General features: G+C 45.8%; 1 protein-coding gene across 2 annotated transcripts in view; it reads left to right on the top strand.

The window, feature by feature from the left end:
* Positions 1 to 14,188, top strand: part of PPARG (peroxisome proliferator activated receptor gamma) — an 80,718-nt gene extending 66,530 nt beyond the window's left edge. For both annotated transcript variants that reach the window (XM_054166600.1, XM_054166609.1), the window contains exons 6-7: positions 409 to 859; positions 13,771 to 14,188. In XM_054166600.1, coding sequence (XP_054022575.1) covers positions 409 to 859; positions 13,771 to 14,018 — 699 coding nt within the window. In that variant the 3' untranslated portion in view covers positions 14,019 to 14,188. The remainder of the gene's footprint in view (positions 1 to 408; positions 860 to 13,770) is intronic.
* Positions 14,189 to 16,095: the final 1,907 nt, after the last annotated feature.

Raw genomic sequence — 16,095 nt, 5'->3', positions numbered from 1 at the left:
AACATTATAATCTTTCATTAAGCAGCATTCCAAACTTGGAATTCTGCTGTTACAGAACCAGTCTAAAACAAACCCCAAACAAACAAGCAACAAAAGAGGGCAAAAATCATGGATATTTTTAGATCACATTCCGTGGCTCGGCCAGAGTTTTAGAATGGAGGATTCATAGGATGTGAGAAGTCCTTCAGAGCTACTTGTCCCTTCTGTAAACCATTTTAACATTGTGAGGATATTTATCTTAGCAGGTTTATGAAGGTCTAATCCTTTGGGGTCAACTGCCTTTGATGTGTTCCTCATAAATGTCCCCGCCGAGTTGCATCTCTGTGTGCTGCTTCTGTTTCTCGGGATTCAAACGCTCCTAGAAAGGACATTTGAAAGTCAATTGTCTTCTCCTTTCTCTTTTTTTAGCCTTTTGTTATTTATGACATGAACTCTTTAATGATGGGAGAAGATCAGATCAAGTGCAAGCACGTGTCCCCACTGCAGGAGGAGAACAAGGAGGTGGCAATCCGCATTTTCCAGCGATGCCAGTTTCGCTCAGTGGAGGCAGTGCAGGAGATAACAGAATTTGCCAAGAACATTCCAGGCTTTGTGAATCTTGACCTGAATGATCAAGTAACTCTCCTGAAATACGGGGTCCATGAGATCATATATACTCTGCTGGCTTCTCTGATGAATAAAGATGGAGTTCTTATATCTGACGGACAAGGATTCATGACACGGGAGTTTCTGAAGAGCCTGAGGAAACCTTTTTGTGACTTTATGGAACCCAAGTTTGAGTTTGCTGTGAAGTTCAATGCACTGGAATTAGATGACAGTGACCTGGCAATATTTATAGCTGTCATTATATTAAGTGGAGGTAAGTGCTGCCTTATTTAATATATTATTTTTAGGATGTCAGGGAGAGATAGGACTAGGGGCAGTGGAGCAAAACTACAAGTGGGGAGATTCAGGTTGGATGTTAGGAAGAAGTTCTTCCCCGTGAGGGTGGTGAGACACTGGCACAGGTTGCCCAGGGAGGTGGTAGAATTCTCATCCCTGGAGGTTTTTGCAGCCAGGCTGGATGTGGCTCTGAGCAACCTGCTGTAGTGTGAGGTGTCCCTGCCCATGGCAGGGGGTTAGCAATTGGACGATCCTTGAGGTCCCATCCAACCCTGACAATTCTATGATTCACTGAAAGGATTCTCAAACACTGCAAGAGGCTCCTCAGGAAGGGAGTTGAATCTCCATCCCTGGAGGTGTTTAAAAGACAAAGATGAGGTGCTCAGGGATGTGGTTTAGAACAGAATAGAGCAGAGTAGAGTAGAGTAGAGTAGAGTAGAGTAGAGTAGAGTAGAGTAGAGTAGAGTAAGATAGGATAGGATAGGGTAGGGTAGGGTAGGATAGGATAGGATAGGATAGGATAGGATAGGATAGGATAGGATAGGATAGGATAGGATAGAATTAACCAGGTTGGAAGAGACCTTTGAGATCATCAAGTCCAACCTATCTCCCAACACCATCTAGTCAACTAAACCATGGCGCCAAGCACCCCCCCATCCAGTCTCTTCCTAAACACCTCCAGTGATGGTGACTCCACCCTGGGCAACCCATTCCAGCCTTGGCAGAATTAAAGAGTGGTTGCTTTTGGTGATCTTAAAGGTCTTTACCAACCAAAACAATTCTGTGATTCTATTCTGGGATTCTACATTTCATATAATAGAATGGACACTTTTCATCATTCCTGTCTGAACAGGAAAAGTGCTCAGCACTACAAAATAGAAGCGAGTTCACTTACCTATAGGATCACTTTTACCAATTTTCAGCATTCTTGATGTTGTTTGCCCAATTATTATATATATATATTTTTTTTTTTCAGTTTCAAGCAGAAACTGAAAATGTAAGTGACCTGCTACCAATGACAGAGCTGGAAATGCTGCTGAATCAGCAGCTCTTTTTCATGAGAAAACAAAATCAGGACTATCTGGCTGAAAACAGGAAGGGTGGAATTGCACTGGCAGGAATTTCTGAAAGTTAAGGTTCTGGAGGAGGCATTTTGAAGCCTGCAATTAGATTGTGTGGCTGGCTAATTGTACCCAAAGAGCTGTGACTCCAGAACCCCTTCACAACCTACATGGCCTTTGTTTTTCAGGATGGGTGTGGGGAGGTTTTCTATAGCTGTTGTTGGGTTTTCACACGTGCAAGGTTTTGTCTGCCTTGAAAAGGAGGGGAAGGGAAGAATGCCTTTCTCAGGAAAACTGTGGTCTCCTAATGCCTGAGGAAAACTTGCCTTGTGTGTCAGCTCTGTTTGGATTTACTAAGCTGCCCTGTTAGTGTTAATCTTTGTGCATTAATGCTTTGAGCAAAGCCTAAAGCTGAAAGCCCAGGTATCAGCCAACAAGCATTTAACACTGCCTTTAAAAAAAAGACTCTGAATTTTCAGCTTTTTAAGGGCAGTCAGTATGCTCTAATTGCTTCTGAGGTGAGGTAGGTATTGTAAATTGTGAATTAGTGACTGCTACCCAGCTTTAGTTCACTTAGAAACCCTTCCACCACCAATGTGAGCTATCAGATTGCCATGTCAGGTCACACTGAAGGTCTTTACTCTGGCCAGCATTATCAAGTTAGTGGTGTTGCACAAAGAGAATCTTGCCCTACTGCTTGGTGTGTATTTTGGCTTCAAATGGCACTGCAGCTATCCACAGGAAGAATGTGCTGAATGCTCTGAATTCAGATCCTCTACAGAGCAATGTGGAGTATTCTGTTATTAAATTATTTTGAAGTAATCAACCCCAACAACCACATGCTATTGTGTGAAAAGCAAACAGGCTGTGAGAGTGCATCTGTGGTGTGAGGCATAGCTTCGCTTAAAAGCACAGAGTCACAGAATCATTTGGGATGGAAAAGACCTCTGAGATCATCAAGTCTAGCCTATGACCTAAGGCCCCTACATCAGCTAAACCATGCCACCAAGTGCCACATCCCATCTTTTCTTAAAGATCTGCAGTGATGGCAACTCCACCACCTCCCTGGGCAGTCCATTCTGGTGGCTAATCAGCCTTTCTGTGAGGAAGTGCTTCCTAATATCTAACCTAAACCTCCCTGGTGCAGCTTCCAATCATGCCCTCTCGTCCTGTTGCTCATTGCCTGGGAGAAGAGCCGGACCCCCACCTGACTACAACTTCCTTTTAAGTAGTTGTAGAGAGTGATAAGGTTCCCTCTAAGCCTCCTCTTCTCCAGGCTGAACAACCCCAGCTCCCTCAGCCTTTCCTCATACGACTTTCCCTCCAGCCCCCTCACCACATCCATCTACCCCTGACGCTGTGCTTCATTCAGCACGAGCGTGGTATCACAATAGGCTTTATTAGCCTAACTAAATCCCCTTCAAACAAGTTCAGTCCCCAGCAGTCCCCAGCAGACATTTTCTTGTGCCAACCTTTGAACACAATGATCCCTGAGGACTCCAAATGAATTCAGGAAGGGAAAATACGTTACTGGTGTATTTTGGGTTGGCTTATGGCGGGATAGGAGCAATTATGTGAAGCTTTTAGGGCGCTGCACAAAACATGCCAATAGTTTGCATTTTCCAGACTAATGAAGTTTGACAGATGAGAACCAGGCCTCTCCAAATCCACTCCTAATTGAAAAAAGGGACCTGTGCAGCCTGCTATGCTTCAGCAGTGTTTGGCTTACATCAGGGGAAATAGGTATGAGGTAACTAATCTTACAGTTTAGATCTCAGGAGGACAATAAACCATGGGGGTGGGGGGGGGGGGGCCGGGGAGGAGGGGGAATTGACAATGTCAAAACAGATTTATCAACAAGACTTTTTTTGGAGAAGAGTTTATAATCAGAGATCTATAAAGAACTACCAAATTTTAGCAGTTAGCTCTCAAGAAGGGATTGGATGTGGCACTTAGTGCCGTGGTTTAGTCATGAGGTCTGTGGCGACAGGTTGGACTCAATGATCTTTGAGGTCTCTTCCAAGCTTGGTGATTCTGTGATACTGTGAAATAACCCTGAAGGAAATCCCTGTAAATATACAATCCATATGAATATCCCAGAATCTTGGAACCATTTAGGATGGATGAGACCTTTAAGGTTATCTGGTCCAACCATGAAGCTAACGTTGCCAAGTGCACCCCAGATGTGTTTAAAGGTCTTTTTGGATGTGGTGCTTGGGGATATGGTTTAGGGGTGAACCTTGTAGAATAGGGTTATTGGTTGGACTTGGTGATCCCAAGGGTCTTTCCCAACCTGAATGTTGCTGTGATTCTGTGATGAATCAGTCCTTCCTATAAAAATCCTTTAATCTTTATTCAGAATAGCTTCTTTTTTTTTCCCCTTTAAAAAAAAGGCATAATAGTTATTTGTATAAACCAAGTGAAAACAATTAAACTTTGCTGCCAACCAGTGAATGGCTTTTACCATGGAATTTATAGTCAGGTGTGACATATACCCAACTGCATCCACTCTGTGGGACTAGAATATCTTACATGGTGTGGAACTGGAATCCTCTTGCTCAGGGCATTGAGTTCATCATCAGTAAATTTGCTGACGACACCAAGCTGGGGGCAGGAGTTGATCTGCTGGAGGGTAGAGAGGCTCTGCAGAGGGACCTCGACAGGCTGGACAGATGGGCAGAGTCCAAGGGCATGAGACTGAACACATCCAAGTGCCAGGTGCTGCACATTGGCCACAGCAACCCCATGCAGAGCTACAGGCTGGGGTCAGAGTGGCTGGAGAGCAGCCAGGCAGAGAGGGACCTGGGGGTAGGCTGAACATGAGCCTGCAGTGTGCCCAGGTGGCCAGGAGGGCCAATGGCATCCTGGCCTGCATCAGGAACAGTGTGGCCAGCAGGAGCAGGGAAGTCATTGTGCCCCTGTACACTGCACTGATTAGGCCACACCTTGAGTCCTGTATCCAGTTCTGGGCCCCTCAGTTTAGGAAGGAGGTTGACTTGCTGGGAGGTGTCCGGAGAAGGGCAACAAAGTTGGTGAGGGGTCTGGAGCACAGCCCTGGGAGGAGAGGCTGAGGGAGCTGGGGTTGCATAGCCTGAAGAGGAGGAGGCTCAGGGGAGACCTCATTGCTGTCTACAACTACCTTAAGGGAGGCTGTACCCAGGTGGGGGTTGGTCTCTTCTCCCAGGCAACCAGCACCAGAACAAGGGGACACAGTCTCAAGCTGCACCAGGGGAGGTTTAGCCTGGAGGTTAGGAAGAAGTTCTACACAGAGAGAGTGATTGCCCATTGGAATGGGCTGCCTGGGGAGGTGGTGGAGTCACCATCACTGGAGGTGTTTAGGAGGAGACTTGATAGGGTGTGTGGTTGCATGGTTTAGTTGATTTGGTGGTGTTGGATGATAGGTTGGACGTGATGATCTTGAAGGTCTCTTCCAACCTGGTCTATTCTATTCTATTCTATTCTATTCTATTCTATTCTATTCTTTTCTTTACAGTTGGCATAAACTTTTCTCTTGTGTTTAGTTGATTAGATGGTGCTGGGTGATAGGTTGGACTTGATGATCTCAAAGGTCTTTTCCAACCTGGTTAATTCTGTACTCGGTATAACATTAGATGCTCTTGTTTCCACATGAGCTATGTTCTTACAAAGCTTAGTTTCTATGAGCATTATGTGAGTATTGAACCAGGATTTCAAACCCCATTTGTACCACCTCACCAGCTGCAGGGACTCAGCCATGTTTAAGGCACTGCGAGACATTTTCTGAGCAAGTATCTTTAAGAGAAAAGCAGTTTGGGAAACAAAAGATCCTACCCAAAGGCTCTAATTCATGGAACCAGATCACTGAACCATAGAATGGCTTGGTTTGGAAGAGACCTTAAAGATCATCTACTTCCAGCTCCCTACCATGGGCAGGGACACCTCCCACTTGATCAGGTTGCTCAAAGGCATCATCCGCGCTGGCCTTGAACACCTCCAGGGAGGGAGCATTCACAACCTATTCCAGTGCCTCTCCACCCCCACTGTAAAGAATTTCTTCCTAATCTCCCGTCTAAAGCTCCCCTCTTCCATCTTAAATCCATTCCTTTTCATCCTATCACTACAAGCCCTTTTAAAAGTCTAATTCTAAAAAGAAAAAAGAAGAAATCTAAGTGAATCAATCAGTCAGTCCTTAGTGAAACTCCATTAGCTCTGCTGGCTCCACGGGGCCTGCCTCCCATGCAGCTCTGAACAGAAGGCAGAAGGGGAAGAGAAAGTCATTCCAGCTGGAATATTACATGCAGAAAGCTTCTGATTCTGAAGTGTTTGGAAATTGCCACAAATCAGCCTTTGGCTATTGGAGCAGTTGCTTTTGCATTACATGTGAAAAAGCCAAATGCTCATTTCACAGTGATCAGTCACTGTAACAGCAACAAAATGAGAGTACTCCCACTTCCACTTCTCCGTCCCCTCACTGTTTCTGAGCTGCTCAGTGCAGCCTCCCTCTGTGTCTCAAGGATTCCAAACATTACAAAGCTGAACTCATGATGACAAAGCAGAAGATTTCCATTTGCTGCTGGTTTGTGCTTCCAAACACCACAGTAAATGGCAAACAAATCCTGGTACTCTGAATGTAGTGCTGCTGAAACAGGGAGGCTGTGTGTGTGAGTAGCAGGGTACTGCCTTGTTTTCACAGAACAAATGCTTTCTGCCATTCACAGCAATGCCAAACTGTCTGACTGAAACAGTCTGAAGGTAACTTTGATGAATGTGCTCTGGGAATGTTATAAATTTTTTTCCTAAGGAAATATTCTTCCTGCCTGTGGTATTCCTCTGTGCCACTGAGCCATACCTTCAGGCAGGAGGGAGTGCTGTGGTATACATGGTGAAGAACTGGAAGTATCTTTTAAAGTAGTAGTAGGAACCCCAGCATGGTAGGACTTAGAAGGCATCTCTGGAGGGCATATAGTCAAACCCACCCTGCTAAAGCAGAGAACTCACAGCAGCTTGCCCAGGAGCACAATGGCCAGGCAGGTTTGGAATCTCTCCACAGAAGGAGACTCCACAACCTCTCTGGGCAGTCTGCTCCAGGGCCCCAGCACCCTGACACCAAAGTAAGTTTCTCCTCCTGTTCAGATGGAACCTCCTGGGGTCCAGTTTGTGTCCATTGCCCCTTGTTCTGTCTCTGGCCACCACTGAAAAGAGTCTGGCCCCATTCTCTTGCCCTCCACCCTTAAGCTCTTGCTGAGTATTGCTCAGATCCCCTCTGGGGCTGCTCTTCTCCTGGGGCTAAACAACCCAGGACTCTCAGTCTTTCCTTCTCACAGAGATCTCCAGACCCCTCAGTATCTTTGTAGCTTCCTCTGGACTCGCCTCTGTAGTTCCCTGTCTCTCTCGAACTGGGGAGCCCAAAACTGAACACAGTTTCACTGAGTTGAAACTGAAGTCTATCATAAGAGCAGAGATGTGCTTGGGCAGAGCAGTTGAGAGTCCAGCCTTCATAAAGACAACCCACATTTCTAAGCAGAGCAAACTCACTCAAGCAGGTTGCTGTCAAATCAAAAATAGGCTCAAGAAGTAATTTTGTAGCACATTTATTGATCATGGATGGCCTTCAGCTTTTGTGTATCATCTTCTGCAGCGTTCAGGATACAGTGGTGTCTGGGAATTGTAGTGGACTCTGCCTGTAAAGCCCCACACTCTGTTAGTGAACACACAGTCAAGCCAGTATTAGAATACAGACATGTTGCTCCATCCACTTGTGTTTTTTCTGGTTTCTGTGTTCCTCACAGCAAATATTGAGCCCTGGCTCGCTGACTGCTTGTTCAAACACTATGGTAAACAAACAGATCAGGGGAATTTGAAGTGATGCCTCTGAATAGTACCAAGAAGTACTTCCAAATCCTGCTTTAGCAAACCTGCTGGGACAAACAAATGGTTTGTCATCAAACCAAGAGCTGCAGTTGATGACTGTGAGCTTTGAACCCAAAGCCTGGTGACTGTGGCACACGTGACACTCTCAGAAGGAAAACCTCAAACTGCTGAGTCACGTCTGCCTCAGCAAAAGGAGCAGCACACTTGTTCAGTCAGCCCTAGCTTTGCCTGCTTTTACCACAGAAAGACTTTGGAGTGTATATTAAAATATGCAGGCAAAGGTGAAGGCATGCAGATGGCAATTTTGTGTGTGTGGGAAAGGCAAAAAAAAATATTGTGATTATTTCTAGCGTGAAAGAAGCATCCAAATCTGGAAGTAAAGAAAGAGCAACAACAACAAATGTTTCTGTGAGACAGCATTGAATATCAATTTACACAAAGTCAGACTCTAGGCTGCTAAAGAGACAGGGCAGTACTGGAGAGAGTCCAGCAGAAGCTACAAAGATGCTGAAGGGCCTGGAGATCTCTGTGAGGAGGAAAGGCTGAGAGCCCTGGGGCTGTTGAGCCTGGAGAAGAGCAGCCCCAGAGGGGATCTGATCAGTGCTCAGAAGGAGCTAAAGGGTGGGGGGCAAGAGGATGCATCCAGACTCTCTTCAGCAGTGTCCAGTGACAGGACAAGGGGCAATGAACACAAACTGGACCTCAGGAGGTTCCATCTGAACAGGAGAAGAAACTTCTTTGGTGTGAGGGTGCTGGAGGCCTGGAGCAGGCTGCCCAGAGAGGTTGTGGAGTCTCCTTCTGTGGAAAGATTCTAAACCTGCCTGGCCATTGTGATCCTGGGCAAGCTGTTGTGGGTGACCCTGCTTTGCAGGGGGATTTGGCTAGTTGATCTCCAGAGATGCCTTCCAACCCCCACCATGCTAGGATTCTGTGACAAAACTAAAGGGTTGTTCACCTTTCCTGGTCACTGTGAACATTTTTCTTACTTAGAACAGCTTCCTGCAGAATTTTCCACCCAAATGAAGCAGCCTCATGGCAATGAATGAACACCCAAAGAAAACCCAAATAGAGGAAAGTATTAATAAAAAGAGCAAGGTGGAATTCTCTTGGCACAGATTGGATAAAAGGCAGGATAAATACCACATAGAATAGAATTAACAAGGTTGGAAAAGACCTTTGAGATCATTGAGTCCAAGCTATCATCCAACACTACCTAATCAACTAAACCATGGCGCCAAGCATCCCATCCAGTCTCTTCTTAAACACCTCCAGTGATGGGGACTCCACCACCTCCCTGGGTGACTCCTACCCTCCCTTCTCTTTCTGTGAAGAACTTCTTCCTAACATCCAGCCTAAACCTCCCCTGCCACAGCTTGAGACTGTGTCTTCTTGTTCTGGTGCTGGTTGCCCGAGAGAAGAGACCAACCCCCACCTGGGTACAACCTCCCTTCAGGTAGTTGTAGAGAGCAATAAGGTCACCCCTGAGCCTCCTCTTCTCCAGGCTAGGAGCATGTCCTGAGAGAGCATGCTCTTAAGCATGTCCTGCATCAACCATTCCTTTTAATCCTCACTCCCCTCATCAATTAGTTCCCTTTGCAGTTTTCCCCATGGGATTTCAAACAGCAATTCTGCCTCACTTAGTCTCTCCAAAGCGAAGCCTCACTTCTACTTCGCTCTCATTTCTGTTTCGTCCTATTCTCTACTTGGGTTTTTTTTTCTCTCTCCAGGCTCACTTGAGACCTTAGTCATTACTTAATTATTTCCTTCGTGTTTTCTTCTGCAAGCCACATCTCTCTGGAGCTCCTTACAGCATGAAATATACCTTTTTTGGTACAGCAAGCCAGTGAGTCTGGAGCATGTGTTTATTTAAGATCATCACGGACAGTTTGATCTGTACCGCAATACCTTAAAGCTTTCTTCTTTCCCTTCTTTGCTCCTTCTTTTTTTTCTGATTTAGATAAGTTTCTTGGAACAGAATCAGCTGCTTTGGGTTTGTTTGTTGTTTTTTTTTTCCCTCTGTTAGAAATTGTTACTGAGAAAATTTAGCAAACTGTCAACACCCAAAAGAAATAATGTCCGTGTCCTGAAGTTCTCATTCATGAAAAATCCCTCTTGCCTTCAGTGGGAATTTTCCTTTCTCTTGAATTGGCTTATTTAAAAATAACATCTGATGATCTCCTAGGCCTTTTGTCAGAGTCATCTTTTCTGACTCCAGCTCCCCTGGGTCCTTATCAAACCATCAGGCTCGGGTCTTTCAAAAGGAGCTTCAGGATTTTAGGTGCTTGAGTTGCGCTGAACTTCCACTGGCCTCGGGCGCCCGAATTTGAGGGGCTCCTCGGGAAGCTCTAGGCTCGGTACCGATCTCCTTCTGGGCAGCACAACACTGGAGCTGGGTTTCACTTCCAAGCAACTCACACCCCAACAATTCCCACCATCAAAGAAGCAGGGGGCAACTGGAGATTAATCTCAGAGGAAATCAAGGCCACAGTCTTGGTGGACTTTTTTTTCTCCATCTCCCCGCACACTGAGTCATCCCCAGCTAGTTCAGAGGTCAGCTGCAGCACAGAAGTAACACTGAAAGCTAGCACAGCCCAAAGACAAAATTAGAACCAGCTTGGAAGTAGTGAAATTTGGGAAGTCTCTGAAAGACAGAAAGCAAGCAACAGGATTTTGAAGCACATGGGTTGCATTTTGGTCACCTGAAAATGAGTATCTGATATTTATCTTAGAGATTAGCAGATAATACTGCCAGAGGAAATGAATAAAGATGTTTGCTTGGAGATGATTTTCTGCTTGCAGATATTTGCTTACAGGCTTTCTGGAGCATGTTTTATGCTTTATCAGCTGAGTGGGGTAAAGAAGTGGGCTCTGGAAGGCAAGCACAGCTTGATAGCATGAAACACCAAATGGAAAGAGGGAGCAAATGGGTCACTGAGTCCAGTCACCTACCACTGAGAGCAGCCACTTCATAAACCCTCAGATGCCCGGAATCATAGAGCTGTTGATGTTGGAAGAGACCTTTGAGATCATCAAGCCCAGCTGCTCACTGCTGCCTCACAATCCCACCACTACTGCTGAGCTACTAGCACTAAAACACATCCCTCAGCAGCACATCCACACAATTTTTAAATACCTCTAGGAATGGTGACTCCACCACCTCCCTAGGTAGCCTCTGCCCATTATTGATAACCCTTTCTGTGAAGAAATTTATTTTGATACCCAACCTGAACCTCCCTTGGCACCACTTGATGCTGCTTCCTCTTGCCTTGTCACTCGCTACATCTGAGAAGAGATCAACTTTAGGAGTTGTAGAGAGCAGTGAGGTCCCCCCTCAGCCTCCTCTTCTCCAAACTAAACCACCCCAGTTTGTTTAGGCTCTCCTCACCAGCCCTGTTCTTCAGCCCCTTCATCAGCTTTGTTGTACTTCTCTGGACATGCTCCAGCACCTCAATGTCCTTTGTGGAGTGAGGTACCCAAAACTGAACCCAGTATTTGAGGTGTGGCCTCACTAATGTCGAGTAGAGGGGGGCAATCACCTCCCTAGATCTGCTGGCCACAGTACTCCTCCTGATGCAAGCCAGGATACCATGCCCAGGGACGTGGTGGAGCCACCGTCCCTGGAGGTGTTCAATAGGGGATTGGACGTGGCACTTGGTGCCATGGTCTAGTAGTCATGAGGTGTTGGTTGACAGGTTGGACTTGATGATCTTTGAGATCTTTTCCAACCCTGTTGATTCTGTGATTCTTGGCCACCTGAACACATCACAAGCTCATATTCAGCCAGCCATCAACCAACACCCCCAAATCAGCATTGCAACCTACCCTTATTTCTAGTTCTGAACACCTCTGCCTAGACCTCACCTCTTGGAGAGTTACCTTCTTCTAATCAAGAGTCCAACACATGATCATGGGTTTGAGTACACTCACTTGGTTTTCAGCCAGCTTGGCCTTTTAGTTTACACTGCAATATTTTCCTGCTTGAAGCAAAACCTCAGTGTATTTACAAAGAGCCTTGTCTTCTCTCAGCCTGTTTTCAAGCACAAGCCAAGCTGGGTTAGAAGTGGTTGCACAGAAAGGTTACCAAGATCACAGGAATAAATCATAGAATTGTTAGGATTGGAAGGGACCTCAAGGATCATCCAGTTCCAACCCCACTCTGCCATGGGCAGGGACACTTCACACTAGATCAGATTGCTCAGAGCTACATCCAGCCTGGCCTTAAAAACCTCCAGGGATGGGGCAGCCCATTCTTTGTATTTTTAATACAGATCATAGAATCATAGATGGAGGACTTCTCCTTGCTGAAATGGAAATGGTGCCTTGGGGAAGTAATTGAAGGCTGGCTGTAGGCACTGCTTCCTATTGATCAACCCATGGAAGTGATTTCATAGCTACACAGCAGATGTTATTTAAATTATTGAGTGTTTTCTCATGGCCTGTTCTGCTAATCAGGATGTGTCCCCCAGTATACAACAGTTCAGCAGTACCAGATTATTGATGGCCCTTGCCACATGTGAGGATTGAACAGTGTTAAGCAATTTTATTAACTTTCATGGCTGTAGAATCAAATAATTCATTAGCTCAAGTTAGGAAACAAACGTGACAAATTGTGTTAAATGGTAACTGCAACTGCTAAAGGAAGTATCTGGGGGCAGCCAGAAACAACAGAGGAGCCATTAATATGAAAGGTAGCAGTGGAAAAGAAAGGAAGGGTTTGCTTCTTGCTGAGGACCAAGATATGCCAAAGCTAATCCTGGGCTGTTGCAGCTGTGGCAGTGCTGCCTTTGGTGGTAGAGATTCAGCCTGGACTCCTCCATACAGAGAAGAACTCTCTGCTGGCATGAGCCCAGAAAAGGCATTTTCTGCATGAGCCACATGTGTCAGCCCTCACTGCCATAAGCTTTTGTGGCCAAGCTGATGAGCCGATGCCAAAAGCTATTGTGAGACTTAATAGCAGCTGGAACTTGAGTGTGGAGTGGAACCAAACCCAGGGTAGGATGGCTGCAGGAGTTAAATGTACAGCTTCTGTAATTTTGATAGTTCAGCATCCAGCCTAGAAGGGAACATTTTTAATGGGACAAACCACGAGCAGTTCTACCTGAGTAGATTTTCCATGTGTGAATTATCCAATACATGCAGCTTATTCCCCTAATGGATCTCCCTCTTCTTCTCTATAAACACTCCCTGTTTACTCCCAGTTTTCATGGGGCACACCCTGTAGTATTGTACAAACCTCTCTCTGTATCTGCACCACACAAATGTTTGAATTGGTTCTGAAACTAGATCCAACACTGAGAACATTCTAGTAAAATCTTCCCAACAAATTCATTAAGGAGTGGTCAAACAATTCTCAGGATGTGCCAATTGTCAGCAATATACTATGGGACCTTTAAAGAATTTTCCGCACTGGTGAGGCCACACCTTAAAGACTGGGTTCAGTTTTAGGCCCCTCACTACAAGAAGGACATTGAGGGCGCTGGAGCAGGTCCAGAGAAGGGCAACCAAGCTGGGGAAGGGTCTGGAGAACAGGGCTGGGGAGGAGCAGCTGAGGGAAGTGGGGAATCTGGAGAAGAGGAGGCTGAGGGGAGACCTCATTGCTCTACACAACTCCCTGAAAGCAGGTTGCAGTGAGGTGGGGGTTGGTCTCTTCTCCCTAGTATCAGCTGATAGAACAAGGGGAAATTGCCTCAAGCTGTGCCAGGGGAGGTCTAGGTTGGATATTGGGGAAAATTTCTTTCCTGCAAGAGTGGTCAGGGGTTGGAACAGGCTGCCTGGGGGGGGGGGGTGAAGTCATCACCATCCCAGGGTGTTCAAGAAACCTGTGGACATGGTCTAATGGCCATGGTAGTCTTTAGTTTGATGGTGGGACTCAATGACCTTAGAAGTCTTTTCTCACCGAAACAATTCCCTGTGTGCCACCGATTGGTATTTCCGTACTCTCCACAACCTTACAACTCGCCTTTCTTTCTCCTCCCAGATCGCCCGGGTTTGCTAAATGTGAAGCCCATTGAAGATATCCAAGACAACCTGTTGCAAGCTTTGGAGCTCCAGCTCAAGCTGAACCACCCGGAATCCTCCCAGCTGTTTGCAAAGTTGCTGCAGAAAATGACGGACCTCAGACAGATTGTCACAGAGCACGTGCAGCTCTTGCAAGTCATAAAGAAAACGGAGACAGACATGAGCCTGCATCCACTCCTACAAGAGATCTACAAGGACTTGTATTAGTGGCCACAGTAGCTCTGACACAATGTATGTTCTTCAGATTGCACTATTTCTTTTGAGGGAAAACTTTGCATACCTAAGAAATTACTGTGAAACAGCATTTAAAGAGAGAGAGAGAGAGAGAGAAAGAGAGCTTAGTATAGCAGATATATTTTATGCATATTGTTTATAAAGACACATTTACAATTTACTTTTAATATTAAAAATATATATATATATCTCATGAAATCGTTGGCAGTATTTTCAGAAGTAATTTGGGGTTGGTTTGGGGGATTTGGGTTTTATTTGGGGGGGGGGGGGAGGGGGGTTGACTGTCTCATATCTTCAGATTGCCTGTCCAATATGATCGATGCTTCACTCAAGTTGGTTAAGCATGCAGTGAAATTCTCCACTTGAAAAATGAAAGAAGGAACTTTCTCTAGACAAAAAAAACCACAGCACCACCACCAAAACCAACCAACAGCAACAACAACAAAAATCCAGGGAAACTTTTAAAGTGTTATGTTTGATTTTGTGCTCTCCGAGGAGGCAGCAAAGTAACAGCGGAACTGAATCACACGTTGGTCTGAAGGCAGAAGTTAGAATCAGAGAATTGTCAGGGTTGGAAGGGACCTCAAGGATCAGCCAGTTCCAACCCCCTGCCATGGGCAGGGACACCTCACACTACAGGAGGTTGCTCACAGCCACATCCAGCCTGGCTACAAAAACCTCCAGGCATGAGGCTTCCAACACCTCCCTGGGCAACCTGTGCCAGTCTCTCACCACCCTCATGGGGAAGAACTTCTTCCTAACATCCAATCTGAATCTAACCAGTTCTAGGTTTTTTCCATTGCCCCCAGTCCTATCACTCCCTGACACCCTCAAAAGTCCCTCCCCAGCTTTCTTTTAGCCCCCTTCAGATACTGCAAGGCCACAATTAGGTCTCCTTGGAGCCTTCTCTTCTCCAGACTGAACAACCCCAACTCCCTCAGTCTGTCCTCACAGCAGAGCAGCTCCAGCCCTCTGCTCATCCTCATGGCCCTCATCTGGACACCTTCCAGCACCTTCAGATCCTTCCTGTGATAGGGGCTCCAGAACTGGACACAGTACTCCAGGTGGGGGCTCACCAGAGCACAGTAGAGGGGGAGAATCACCTCCCTCAACCTGCTGGCTATGCTTCTCTTGATGCAGCCTGGGCTCTGCTTGGCTTTCTGGACTGCAAGTGCTCACTGCTGTCTCATGTTGAACTTCTCATCCACTAGCACCCCCAAGTCCTTTTCTTTAGGGCTGCTCTGAAGCCAGTCCTTGCCCAGAAATGTCAGAGCTGAGAAGATCTGTGCCTATTGTAGGAGAATTTTACACTGACAGAGCTCTGTGGAGAGCCCTTGGTGTAAGTAAGAACTAGGCTCAAACTGCCATTCCAGGAATCCATTGAGTAAGGAATATAACCCTTTCCTCACTCTCAGGAAGCAGAGACTTTTTGGTTACTCTGCTCATGCAGTTTGGAGGCAGCTGCCCCTGCCATGGCCTCCAAGGCACATGCCACAGCAACAGGTGCTGAGAAGGCTTTCAATCACTCCAATGAGTCTCTACCTGGGATAGGTTTATACAAACCACTTGGCCTGAGACCTTCCTAAATTATTTACTGAACTAGGACTGGTCAGCCTATCTCCATGCCATAGTGGCCTGGGAAGTTAGAAGAACGTGGCTCCTCCTAAACAAAAGTGAGGTCTGAATTCATCCTGTCAAACCTAAAGCTGTCATGGAGACCCTGCTCTGTTGGTTTGACTCGAGCTATCACTGCTGGTCACTGGGAGCAAGAACACTTGGAGATGTTCACTGCTGTTAAGACTGATAATTTTCTTATAGAAGTTGCTCTCTAATGTCACCTAAGGGAACAAAACTTGAGAGAGAATAAATTCACTAGAATAGAATAGAATAGAAAATAGAATGGAATGGAATGGAATGGAATGGAATGGAATGGAATGGAATAGAATAGAATAGAATAGAATAGAATAGAATAGAATAGAATAGAATAGAATAGAATAGAATAGAATAGAATAGAATTAACCAGGTTGGAAAAGACCTTTGAGATCATCAA

Source organism: Dryobates pubescens, chromosome 1 (assembly GCF_014839835.1).
Source record: "Dryobates pubescens isolate bDryPub1 chromosome 1, bDryPub1.pri, whole genome shotgun sequence".
In the NCBI taxonomy this organism is placed as follows: domain Eukaryota; kingdom Metazoa; phylum Chordata; class Aves; order Piciformes; family Picidae; genus Dryobates; species Dryobates pubescens.
This window is presented reverse-complemented; position numbering and strand designations above follow the sequence as displayed.